The sequence below is a fragment of the Cebus imitator genome, unplaced genomic scaffold (assembly GCF_001604975.1).
Source record: "Cebus imitator isolate Cc_AM_T3 unplaced genomic scaffold, Cebus_imitator-1.0 Scaffold299, whole genome shotgun sequence".
In the NCBI taxonomy this organism is placed as follows: domain Eukaryota; kingdom Metazoa; phylum Chordata; class Mammalia; order Primates; family Cebidae; genus Cebus; species Cebus imitator.
Genome location: NW_016107614.1, coordinates 1,492,121 through 1,505,863, shown reverse-complemented (window position 1 = coordinate 1,505,863; position 13,743 = coordinate 1,492,121). Strand labels below are relative to the sequence as shown.

The 13,743-nt window shown below is 40.4% G+C and overlaps 1 protein-coding gene across 3 annotated transcripts in view; it reads right to left on the bottom strand.

Moving 5' to 3' along the window:
* Positions 1–13,743, bottom strand: part of ARHGAP19 (Rho GTPase activating protein 19) — a 67,593-nt gene that overhangs the window by 50,329 nt on the left and 3,521 nt on the right. The window contains exon 1 of one of the 3 annotated variants that reach the window (XM_037729356.1): positions 937–1,045. The exons of the other annotated variants lie outside the window; for them this stretch is intronic. Coding sequence (XP_037585284.1) covers positions 937–965 — 29 coding nt within the window. The 5' untranslated portion in view covers positions 966–1,045. Of the gene's footprint in view, positions 1–936; positions 1,046–13,743 lie in introns of those variants that run through there. 3 annotated transcript variants of the gene reach the window in all.

Below are 13,743 nucleotides of genomic sequence, written 5' to 3'. Positions count from 1 at the left end.
AGGGCCAGAAAATCATAAAATGTGTAGCAACAAAAACAGTTTTATAATTTACTGAGTCTAAACTAACCATTTTCTAGAATTCACATCCCTTTTAATTCTGAATAACTGATTCAGATCAAATTAGCTTTAACATAAAAATGTATATTAATAGCAAGCTTTATATTCCTGAAACAGAAACACATACATACATAAAACTTACAGATTTTTATTAATGTCCAAGCAAAACTCAGGATTCTAACATTTTCATTACAGTTGACCCTTCCAGCACTAAACTGGATCAAATATTGTACATAAGTGAGAAAGAAACTAGAAGCAACATGTATCGTTTTTCAACAGAATCCTTCCTACCTCGTCATCACCCCCAAAACTACTCCCTCCTAAACAGCATGTAAAGTAGAAGAATAAACAGGTTCAAGGTTGCTCCTAGCTCTTAATGAATACAAGAAGAAAAAGATAACTTGGATGTCCTAACACATAAGTAACATTTAAACAATCTCAGTTTCTTTTCCCAGGTTTTTTCTCCCCTTTCTTCCCATGTTCATTCTCTCTTATTATGTCACATTTTAATTTCTTTCAGCTAGTTCTTTTCTTTTCTCCCACTTCCTCACATTTTCTGTGTGGACCATCTGGTAAAACAGTATCTAAGAGATGGAAATAGTTAAAACAGAAATCAAATAGAAGGTGAAAGATGGAAAAGAGTTACAGCGGGTTATTTTTCTTAAAGTTATCCCCATATCACAAAGCCCACTAATCCCTTTCCAAAGAATATACAATACCACAATATAAAGCTAAGAATATCAAGAAACATGTTTAAGAGCTTAAGAAATTTCTAGGACTAAAGAAAAAAATACTATAAGCAAAAACAACTTTCTACTCTACAATATTTTAAAACAAACCAAATGTACTAAAGTTCAAGAAAATAAATACACTTCTTACATAAGTGCTGAAAGCTTCTGATGAGGCATTGGTAAATGGAAGAGACAGGAAAAAAGCTTTCCCCTTGTTTGTTGTGACAATGAGCCTCTCCTTTCCCTGCCCCAGCACAGCCTACACAAATTCCAGACATGTTAGAGGATACAAGGGCACATTATGGGGCCTGAAAGGCAGTACTTAAGACTCTGAACACTCATCTGCAAGCAGGAAAATAGAGATAAAAAACCAGACCAGTTAATTAACTGTATTTGCCAATGGATAGATGAAACTCAAAAGCAGACTCCCATCACCACTGAAGTTGTACTAGATGTAACAGTTACAAATGTAAAAGCACAGGACAGGTAGTTTTACAATATGGGGGAAGGGTGATCCCTACCTCACATCACAGACAAAAAATAAATTCCAAACAAAATAAAAATCTAAATATGAAAAGCCAAATTTAAAAACATTAAAAAATATAGAATAAATTAATGTGACAGAAGAAGAGTTGCTTAAACAAGACATAAAAAGCACAATCCCCAATGAAAGAATCATAAACTACATTAAATTCTTCTGTATAACAAATGACATTACAAACTAAATTTCTTAAAAATGAAGTCACAATGCCTCTAAAGAGGAAAAGTGAATAAAAGGGGAAGAGGAGTGGGAGAGAAACTTTTCACTGTGTGCTGTATTGTATTTTCTGGATTTTATATTCATGTGAACATACTAACCATTCATAATAAATAAGTAAATAAATAAATCTATAACCTTAAACGTAATAATATGAAAGTGCTACATAAACTGCATGCTGTTAAGGAAAAAAAAAAAAAAGAAAAGAAAAGTAATAAAATACTAGACAAGCCACAGGCTGAAAAAACAGATGTTTGCCATGCACATAACCAAGAATCAGTATTCAGAATTTATCAGTAAGCCTAAAAATTAACAAGGAAAAGACACTTGACTCAGTAGAAAATTAGTCAAATGACATGATCAGTAACGCATAGAAGAGAGGGCCTAATAACTAATAAACATAAAAAGAATCTCTGCTCTTTTAGCCAGATTTGAAAAAAAAAAAAAAAAGAATCTCAACTTCACAAATTATCAGAGTAAAGTAAATTTAAAAATAGTATCTTTCCTTACTCATCACTTAGCAAAATCAGATTCAAGTGGTATATTTTTATTCTCAGTTTGCTATGTTTTGTTTTGTTTTGTTTTTTGAGATAGAGTCTCACTCTTCTCACCTAGGCTTGAATGCAGTGGGGCGATCTCAGCTCACTGCAGCTTCTGCCTCCTAGGCTCAAGCAATTCTCCTGCCTGAGCTTCCCAAGTAGCTAGGATTATAAGTACCCACCACTACACTCAGGTAATTTGCCTCTGTTGTTTATTTATTTACTTATTTAAAATTGTGTATTGGGAGGCCAGGCACAGTCGCTCAAGCCTGTAATCCCAGCACTTTGGAAGTCCAAGGCAGGAGGCAGGAGGATCACTTGAGGTCAGGAGTTCAAGACCATGTTTGGCCAGCATGGTGAAACCCCATCTCTACTAAAGACACAAAAAATTAGCCAGGCATGGTGGCATGCACCTGTAATCCCAGCTATTCAGGAGGCTGAGGCAGGAGAACGGCTTAAACCCAGGAGGTGGAGGTTACAGTGGGCCAAGATCACACTGTTGCACTCCAGCTTGGGCGGCAGGGCAAGACTCTGTCTCAAAAAAAAATAAAATTGTGTATTGGTGTTTAATTTTATCAAATACTTATCAAAACTTTATTGTGCATCTACTGATCATATAATTTTTCTTATTTATGGTAAATAATACTGATTTTCTAATGTTTAACCAACCTTGCATTTCTAGAATAACTCAATTTTGTTATGACATATCATTTTTATATGTTGCTGAATTTGGTTTGCTAATAGTTTGTTTAGGTTTCCCATACATTCATAAGTGAGACTGGTCTTAAATTTTCCTTTCTTGTAATATCTTCATTAGGTTTTCACTGTATGCTCTTTTGTATTTTCTGGATTTTATATTCATGTGAACATATTAATCATTCATAATAAATAGATAAATAAATAAATCTAAAATCTTAAAAGTAATAATAAAATACTAGACAAGCCACAGACTAAAAAAAAGATGTTGTTTCTAGCCTTATACACTTAGGTGGGAAATATGTCTTTTTTTTTTTGAGACGAAGTCTTACTCTGTTGCCCAAACTGGAGTGCAGTGGTGCAATCTCAGCTCACTGCAACCTGCACCTCCCAGGTGCAAGCAACTCTCCTGCCTCAGCCTCTTGAACAGCTGGGACTACAGGGGCACGCCACCACGCCCGGCTAATTTTTTGTATTTCAGTAGAGATGGGGTTTCACCGTGTTGCCCAGGCTGATCTTGAACTCCTGGGCTCAGGCAATGCGTCTGCCTTGGCCTCCCAAAGTGTTAAGATTACAGGCGTGAGCCACTGTGCCCAGCCTATATGTCTTATTTTTCTATTTTCTGAAAAAATTTATGTGAGATTAGTGTTATTTCTTCTTTAAATATGTGACAGAATTGGCTGATGAAGCCATCTGAACCTAGAGTTTTCTTTGTGAAAAGGTTTTTCTTTACATGTTCCATTTATTTTATGTTATGGACCTACTCACATTTTCCTTTACTTCTTGTGTTAATTTTATTAAGTTGTACATTTCAAGAAATTTGTCTATTTCACATAAACCTTCAAACTTTACTGGTATAAATTATATATAATACCCTCTTATCATGTTTTTTGTTGTTGTTGTTTTGAGACGGAGTCTTGATCTATCACCCAGGCTGGAGTGCAGTGGCGCAATCTCAGCTCACTGCAACCTCCACCTTCCGGGTTCAAGCAACTCTTCTGCCTCAGCCTCCCAAGTAACAGGGCTTATAGGCATTTGCCACCACGTACACCTTTTTTTGTATTTTTAGTATGCGGGGGTTTCACCATATCATCCAGGCTGGTCTCGAACTCCTGACCTTGTGATCCACCTGCCTTGGCCTAGGCCTGGGATTACAGGCATAAGCCAAGAACCCGGCCATCCTTTTATCTTTTTTAATGTCTCTAGGTTCCACAGTAATGTCCTCCTCTTTGTTCCTGATATTGGTAATCTGTTTTTCAATGTAATTAGCATTGTCAAGGTTCCAAATTCTGGCTTTCTTGATTTGTTGAACCTCTCCATGGTATATGTTTGGTGTTTATTTTATTAGTTTCTTATTTCTTTTTTTCTTTTTTTGAGACAGAGTGTTGCTCTGTCTCCCAGGCAGGAGTACAGTGGCATGATCTTGGCTCACTGCAACCTCCACCTCCCAGGTTCAATGCATTCTCCTGGCTCAGCCTCCCAAGTAGCTGGGATTACAGGCACACACCAGCATGCCTGGCTAATTTTTGTATTTTTAGTAGAGGCAGGGTTTCACCATGTTGACCAGGCTGTTCTCAAATTCCTGACCTCAGGTGATCCACCAGCTTCAGCCTCCCAAAGTGCTGGGATTACAGGCGTGAGCCACCCACACCCAGCCTATTTCATTAATTTCTGTTTGTTTTTTTTTTCTTTTTTTGAGACAGAGACTCACTCTGTCACCCAGGCTGGAGTACAGTGGCACTATTCTGGCTCATTGCAACCTCCACCTCTTTGTTTCAAGCGATTCTCATGCCTCAGCCTCCTGAGTAGTTGGGATTACAGATGAGTGCCATCATGCCCAGTTAATTTTTGTATTTTTAGTAGAGACAGGGTTTCACCATGTTGAGCAGGCTGATCTTGAACTCCTGGGCTCAAGCAAATCCCACCTCTCAAAGTGCTGGGATTACACGCATGACCCATCAAACCCAGCCCACAACATTATTTTCTGAACAGCCAAAACTGAAAGCAAAATGTCCAGAAGAATTTTAATTTAATGGCTTTGTTTATTTGCAATGGAATATTAAACAGTAATGAAAATGGACAGACTCTAACTATATGTACAATCATAGTTAAATCTCACAGATGAAAAGCAAAAGAAGCCGCACGCACACACACACACACACACACACACACACACACACACAGAGACAACTACATACTATATGATGACATTTATATCAAATTTTTAAAATAAATGAAACTAGTTTTAGAGATACTTGCTTAACTGGCAAACTGTAAAGAGAAGCGGAAATGTATTTACCATAATATTCAGGATATTGGTTACCTTTTGTGGATAGTGATTAAGAGGAGGCATGAAGGTGTGAAAAGAGTTCCTGAAGTGCTAATAACGTTCTTGTGGATAAATTACTGAGCTATGGGAAAAGGGGAGCATTGGAATCAAATATGGCAAAATGTTAAGATTTGCTGAAGCTGGGTAATGGGAAGAGTATTGATTATACTGTTCTATAAACTTGTATGTATAATCAACATTTCATGACAAATTTTTTGAAGAAACCAAGTAGTTTTGGCTTAAATCTCACTTCAATCTGATATAAATATTATAGAAAATCAAAGTATATACTAAAGACTAATTTACTCATCATAAAAGTTTTTACATAGATGGCCAGAACCAGGAAAATTAGTAGCTAGATATGTAGGCATACAGAAATAACAAGGGCTCTGGGCAACTATCCCAAAGAATGATAGAGGCAAGATCCCTAAAAAAGAACAATTTGGGGGAGGTGGCCTGCAGGAGACAGAGGGATTGACAGGACGTTGTGCGCAGCAGCTTTCCTCTGGATACCAATGCTGAGGACACCATATCGGGGCTCTCCTGCCCACTTCTGTGGGTCGCCACTTCCAAGATAACCTCAATGCCAGTGACATCCTTCCCATCAGTCACCACTCCAGCACCAGAAACCTGTGAAGGCTGCAACAGCTGTTTCCTGTATTAAAGCACTGTTAATACCTGCTCTTGGATGGATAGAATGTAAAGAAGATGAGAGCTACTGTTCACATAATTCAGCAGTTAGAGACTGTGGCATGGTGAACAGGACCTCTGTTCTGTGCCAATTGGCACCCTGGTTCCAATCAATTCTACAGAGACACATAGATCCAGTGTTTCATACTCAGTGAATCTCAGCAGAGTTGCTGAGGCTTTGTGTGTTGAGTTCACAAACGACTTTTTATGGATTTTTTGGAAATCTTGGGAAATACAGAAGCCTAAAGGAAATTATAATTCCCATTTTCCAGAGTTAAAACCACAACTCTGCCTTCCTCTTCTACAACTTCCACCACAGTTACTCCATCAGGTACAACAAATACCACTTTCACTCCAACCTCACAAACTGTGCAGAAGTCTACCTTTAATGCATAATTTTCTTTCTTCATAAATTCTGCAAATCTAAGAAACAAACTTATACTCTGTTTTTTTGTTTGCTTGTTTGTGACAGAGTCTCACTCTGTCGCCCAGGCTGGAGTGCAGTGGCCTGATCTCAGCTCACTGCAACCTCTGCCTCCCGGGTTCAAGCAATTCTCCTGCCTCATCTTTGAGTAGCTGGGACTACAGGTGCATGCCACCGCGCCCAGATAATTTTTTACATTTTTAGTAGAGACGGGGTTTCACCATGTTAGCCAGGATAGTTTCCATCTCCTTACCACATGATCTGCCCGCCTCAGCCTCCCAAAGTGCTGGGATTACAGGCATGAGCCACCACACCCGTCCACAAGCTTACACTCTGTAAACAGACCCATTACAGTGATAAGGACTGGAGATTCATTCATGTAACTTACTGAAACTAAAATACTATCTTTCAAGATGTCCCACATGGAAGATGTTTTTCCAGGATCTTTCAATTTCCAAAAGATGCATATAATCTATTTGAGAGCAACATCTTTAAAGAAAAAAATCAATTAAATCATTTTGTTCAACAGGAAATTTTTTAATATTCTGCATTAATCCTGTGGCAGTCTTTTATTTTAAATGGTTGCCGCTTTGGATTGTGTTTTTTTTTCTTGACATGCCAAATGTAACTTTCTGTAAGTGACAGAAAATGCTGTCTTGTGCAGACAATGTCATGACTCTTAGCAGTTTAAATTTAGTCACTTTAAAACCTGAAAGCTGTATTATTTTCATCCTAACTCAAGACATAATATAGTGAACAGAATTAAGAAGAGTATGCCAAATGAGTATCAATCAAATGGATTGTGGCCTATCATGTCAAAGTGGCATAAATTTATCAGTCTAGTAATACTAGAAAAATAATATAACCTACTTACAGCCTACAATTACCACTTTTACCACTAGATGGAACCCTACATGTAAGGTGATATGCTCAGTGAAAGAACTGGAAACAATCCACAGCTGAAAAATCAATTACAGAAAAATGAAATGCAAGTGCTTCTGAGGCATGTTGAAGCCATGAATCTGCAAAATTCAAGGCAGTTTAAAAAAAAAACTGCATCCTGCAGATGTATCTTTTGGCTGACTATACCAAAACTGCACACCCACAAAACTAAATGTTTCCTCCCTGGTGAATTGCCTAACTTGATTTGTTTTCCAAGAACCACAACCTTGGCAAGATTTATCAAAATATGAGCTATATTTAAAGTTGTCTAAATCTGATTTACCACCCTGAGAGAAGTATGCACTGTCTCTTTATGCTTTTTCAACTCTAAAAGGCTCTGAAACACGGCTTTAAAGGTGTCACTTTGTTGGAAAGCTGTTAGATAAGAAACACAACTATCTCCTTCTTGGTTATATGAAAAAGAGAAAGGAATAAATATAAATTTCATAAAATAAAAAAAAGAAATACAACTATCAAAGACAAGACTGTGTTATTCCCTCTTTCTACATATCAAATTTAAGCCAGTATCATCAAAGTTGTACATAAAGAGAGAAGAGAAAACTAAACAGGCCCTATATGCCCAAGCTGTTGGTGCTTTTTAATACTAGAGACAATTCAACATTAATAAGTAGTACCACAATTCAGGGAATGATATCCAATTTCTTAGATAAAAATTTTGAAACAATTTATATACCCTTAAGAGTAGCTGTGCAATGTTTTGTAGTATGGACTACAAAATTATCTCTAATTTATACTCCAAAAGTAGTCTGCAAATATATTTAGCCCCTATATTTGATCTCAACCTGAACAAATTTCTTTCTTGCTTGCTTTTGTGTGTGTGTGTGTGTGTGTGTGTGTGTGTGTGTGTGTGTGTGTGTGTTTAGATTGTGTCTCCCTGTTGCCCAGGCTAGAGTGTAATGGCACAATCATAACTCACTGTAGCCTCAACTGCCTGGGCACAAATAATTCCCCCACCTCGGCCTCCCTAGTAGCTGGGACCACAGACATGCACCACCACACCTGGCTAATTTTTTTTATTATTTGTAGAGACAAGTCTCTCTATGTTGCCCAGGGCTGGTCTTGAATTCCTGGGCCCAAGTGATATTCCCACTTCAGCTTCCCAAAGTGCTGGGATTACAGGCACAAGCCACCATGCCCAGCCAAAATTTCAAACTAATAGAACAACTTAACCAAAATTAAATTGGCAAACTATTCTGAGATGAAAAAACTCTTGATTGCCTGCCTTCTTAACCTAAGCATTTTTGGAATCCTGTGACAATATAATGTTCTCAGTCAAGAATGATGAGCATCAATAATGCCAATTTACTGACTTATTTATTTGCTTGGTAATTTTTATCTTTTTGGGTGTCAGATGAATTACCATTAATTCTGTTGCTGACACCTTCCTTAATTTTTCTCCCCCATGTAGTGTACAATAGGAAGAAAGTTATTTGTATTAAGAAAGTAACACCACGCTGGGTGCGATGGCTCACACCTGTAATCCCAGCACTTCAGGAGGCCAAGGAGGACAGATCATTTGAGGACAGGAGTTCAGGATCATCCTGGCCAACATGATGAAATCCCATCTCTACTAAAAATACAAAAAAATTAGCTTGGTGTGGTGGTGCACATCTGTAATCCTAGCAACTAGGGAGGCTGAGGCAGGAGAATCACTTGAACCTGGGAGGTAGAGGTTAAATGAGCCGAGATCATGCCACTGGACTCCAGCTTGGGCAACACAGTAAGACTCCATCTCAAAAAAAAAAAAAAAGAAAAAAACAGTAATATCAAAATTCCCTATTAATTTGGGAGAAGGTGCTATAGGATGCTTCACTGACAATACAACCTTTCTTATCATTTATCTAAAAAATGTTTACTCCTCAGAAAAGCAGAGTCAATGCTTCATGAGCCTTTTTTTCTTTTTTTGAGACAGGGTCTCACTCTATTGACCAGGCTGGAATGCAGTGTGCGATCACAGCTCACTGCAGGCTTGAATACCTGGGCTCAAGGGATCCTCCCACTTCAGCCTCCCAAAGTGCTAAGACTAAAGGTGTGTGTCACCACACCTGGCTACTTTTTTTTTTTTAATAGCCCAGGGTCTCACTATGTTGACCAAGCTAGCCTCCAACTCCTGGCCTCCAGCAGTCCTCCCACCTCAGCCTCCCAAAGTGCTGGCATTACAGGCATGAGCCACTGCACCCAGCCTCCTACAGACTTTTAAGTGCCATGAGTCTTGGGCAATTAAAACTAGAAGTACTTCTATGTACGATCAGATTAGGTCCCAAAAGACACTTCTACATTCATTTGTTCCAAAGTCCAGAGTGACACATACTATCCAAGAGACAGCTAGTGGTTTTTGTTCTGGCACATGACTTGTTCATATCTACACAAGTTCACGAATTGAAAATTCTTAAGCCGGGCGCGGTGGCTCACGCCTGTAATCCCAGCACTTTGGGAGGCCGAGGCGGGTGGATCACGAGGTCAAGAGATCGAGACCATCCTGGTCAACATGGTGAAACCCCGTCTCTACCAAAAATACAAAAAATTAGCTGGGCATGGTGGCGCGTGCCTGTAATCCCAGCTACTCAGGAGGCTGAGGAAGGAGAATTGCCTGAACCCAGGAGGCGGAGGCTGCGGTGAGCTGAGATCGCGCCATTGCACTCCAGGCTGGGTAACAAGAGCAAAACTCCGTCTCAAAAAAAAAAAAAAAAAAGAAAATTCTTAAAAAAAAATTTCTGGCCAGGCACAGTGGCTCATGCCTATAATCCCAACACCTTCAGCTTCCTAAAGTGCTGGGATTACAGGCACGAGCCACCATGCCTAGTCCAAATTTCAAACTAATAGAACAACCTAATCAAAATTAAATTGGCGAGCTATTCTGAAAAGCCAAGGTAGGAGGATCACTTGAGCCTAGGAGTTTGAAATCAATCTAGGCAACATGACGAGACTCTGTCTCTACAAAAGAAAAAGAAAGAAACAAAGAAATTTGTTTTTAAATTAGCCAGGCATGGTTGCTTGAGTCTACGGTCCCAACTACTCAGGAGGCTGAGGTAGAAGGATCACTTGAGCCCAGGAGGTCAAGGCTGCAGTGAGGCGGAGTTCTCTGCACTCCAGTCTGGGTAATAGAGCGAGACTCTCTCAAAAAAGAAAAGAGTTTCTATACTTTCAGTCAGCCAGAAGTACTCAAAATTCCACAAACTTAACCATAAATCTTTTCGTCAGCCACCATAAGAAGGTGAATTGCTTTTCTGAGACATACGGTACCCAAACCAGAAATTAGTCACTCGTGTCATTTAAAATCAATCCAATCATGATCTACAGAGTGCTTTGTAACTTTAAGGTATTGTAAGGTATGAAGACAAAAACTAAGGTAAGTCTCTAGCCTCTGGGAACTGAAAATTCACTAAGTACTACACAATTTCTAACAGTAGCTAAAGACCACAATACAAAAGAGGATACAAGATCATTAACAGCCAAATACATGATACAGACAATAAAGGCTCTAAGAATTCAAGAGAGAATCTTTCACCCATATACAAGAAATTTGAGCTAGATCTTAAAGACTAGGATTTAGACAGTGGGCGGGAGGGGGGGAACGATAGCTAATATTTAAGGTGCTTTTTGGTTTCTCAGAGTTTTTTTCAAGAAACCTAAGATGTTTTTGACACATATTAGTGGCCAGCCCTTTTCAAAATGAAGAGAGGGTTGGGCGCTGTGCCTCATGCCTGTAATCCCAACACTTTGGGAGGCCGAGGCAGGTGAACCACCTAAGGTCAGGAATTTGAGATCAGCCTGACCAACATGGAGTCTCTACTAAAAATACAAAATTAGCCGGGCCTGGTGGTGCACACCTGTACTCCCAGCTACTCGGGAGGCTGAGCCAGAAGAATCACTTGAACCCGGGAGGCAGAGGTTGCAGTGAGCCAAGATCGTGCCATCGTACCATTGTAAGCTGTGGGGGGCTTTTTTTTTTTTTTTTTTGAGACTGAGTCTCGCTCTGTAGCCCAGGCTGGAGTGCAGTGGCAATCTTGGCTCGCCACAACCTCCGCCTCCCAGGTTCAAGCAATTCTCCTGCCCCAACCTGCAGAGTAGCTCGGATTACAGGCGCACACCACTGTGCCCAGCTAATGTTTTTGTATTTTTAGTAGAGACAGGGTTTCACCACGCTGGCCGGGCTGGTCTTGAACTCATGACCTCAGGTGATCTGCCCACCTTGGCTTCCCAAAAGTTCTGGGATTACAGGCATGCGAGCCCCCGCGCCCAGCCAAAAGTATATACTCTTAAAGCTTCAGTGAATTTGTAGGTTGTAGATGTTCTGTATAAAAAATGACTGGGGCCGGGCGTGGTGGCTCAAGCCTGTAATCCCAGCACTTTGGGAGGCCGAGGCGGGTGGATCACGAGGTCAAGAGATTGAGACCATCCTGGTCAACATGGTGAAACCCCGTCTGTACTAAAAATAAAAAAAATCAGATGGGCATGGTGGTGCGCACCTGTAATCCCAGCTACTCAGGAGGCTGAGGCAGGAGAATTGCCTGAACCCAGGAGGCGGAGGTTGCGATGAGCCGAGATCGTGCCATTGCACTCCAGCCTGGGTAACATGAGTGAAACTCCGTCTCAAAAAAAAAATAAAATAAAATAAAAAATGACTGGACACAGAACAATGCAAATTTAGTTAACATTAATTATCTATACACTTACTAGTTAAGATGAAAAATTTTGTTACGTTTTTTAATACAATTTTTTTAACAAATTATTTATTTATTTATTTATTTATTTTTAGCAATAGGGCCTCACTCAGTTACCCAGGCCAGAGTGTGGTGGTGGCATTCTAGCTTATTGCAGTCTCAAATTCTTGAGCTCAAGTGACCCTCCTGCTTCAGCCTCCCAAGTAGCTGAGACTGCAGGTATGTGCCACCATACCCAGATAATTTTCTTTTTTTTGGAGACAGAGTCTCACTCTGTCACCCAGCCTGGAGTGCAGTGGCACAATCTCAGCTCACTACAACCTCTGTCTCCTGGGTTCAAGCAATTCTCCTGCCTCAGCCTCCTGTGTAGCTAGGACTACAGGTGCATGCTGCCACACCCAGCTAATTTTTTTTTGTATTTTAGTAGAGATGGGGTTTCACCATATTGCCCAGGCTGGTCTCGAACTCCTGACCTCAAGTGATCTGCCCACCTCGGCCTCCTAAAGTGCTGCAATTATAGGCATGAGCCACTACACCCACCCTAAGCCAAATTTAATGTTTACAGATACCATCCAATAAAAAGTATACAGATTTCCTATATCACTCTTTATAATACTACCAACCCACTTGTTTTGACCAATCAAAGTAAACTTGTGCAACACTATCTGCTTTGCTTTATGCTGTGGTTTCAGGCCACTTACCAGTTTATGCAGATTAATTCTAAAATTCTATTTTCTTTCTTCCCCTCCTTCCAAGACAGGCTTTATTTACAAATGTGACCAAACTCTCTAAGCCTGAGCATTGATAAAATGTAAAATAAAACCAGATTTGGCAACGCACAGTGGCTCACGCCTGTAATCCCAGCATTTTGGGAGGCCAAGGCAGGCAGATCATGAGGTCAAGAGATCAAGACCACCCTGGCCAACATGATGAAACCCATCTCTACTAAAAATGCAAAAATTAGCTGGGTGTGGTGGCATGCACCTGTAGGTCCAGCTACTCAGGAGACTGAGGCAGGAGAATCGCTTGAACCCCGGAGGCAGAGATTGCAGTGAGCCGAGATCATGCCACTGTACTCCAGACTGGCAACAGAGTGAGACTCCATCTCAAAACAAAAATGCAAAAATTAGCCAGGCATTGTGGTACACACCTGTAGTCCCAGCTACTCGGGAGGCTGAGGCGAAGAATCACTTGAACCTGGGAGGCAGAGGTTGTGGTGAGCCGAGATCATGCCACTGCACTCCAACTTGGGCAACAAAGCAAGATCCCGTCTCAAAAAGACAATACTAAGCTGTATGTATTTCCCTACTGCCAATTATGGGGAGAAGTAGCTTTATTTCATTTCCTGCTTTCACCTTTTCTCTTTGACCCATAGAGGTCTCTATTATGTTTATACTATTATTGGTAAAGTGGATAGTTTCTTTTTTTGTTTTTGTTGTTGTTGTTGTTGTTGGTACAGGGTCTCACTCTATCACCCAGGCTGGAGTGCAATGGCAGGATGATGGCTCTTTGCAGCCTCCACCTGCCCCGGCTCAACTGATCCTCCCACCTCAGCCTCCCAAGTAGCTGGGACCATAGGTATCCATCACCACACCTGGTTATTTTCTTTTTTAATTTTTTATAGGGTCTCCCTATATTGCCCAGGCTAGATTTGAACTCCTGCTGGCCTCAAGCAATCCTCCTGCCTCCGCCTCCCCCTCCAAAATACTGGGATTACAGGCATGAGCCACTATGTCTGACAGTGGATATTTTCCATCTGTGAATTCTCCTTTGGTATTGTCCACTTAAGAGTAACCTGAGGCCGGGCGCGGTGGCTCAAGCCTGTAATCCCAGCACTTTGGGAGGCCGAGGCGGGTGGATCACGAGGTCAAGAGATCGAGACCATCCTGGTCA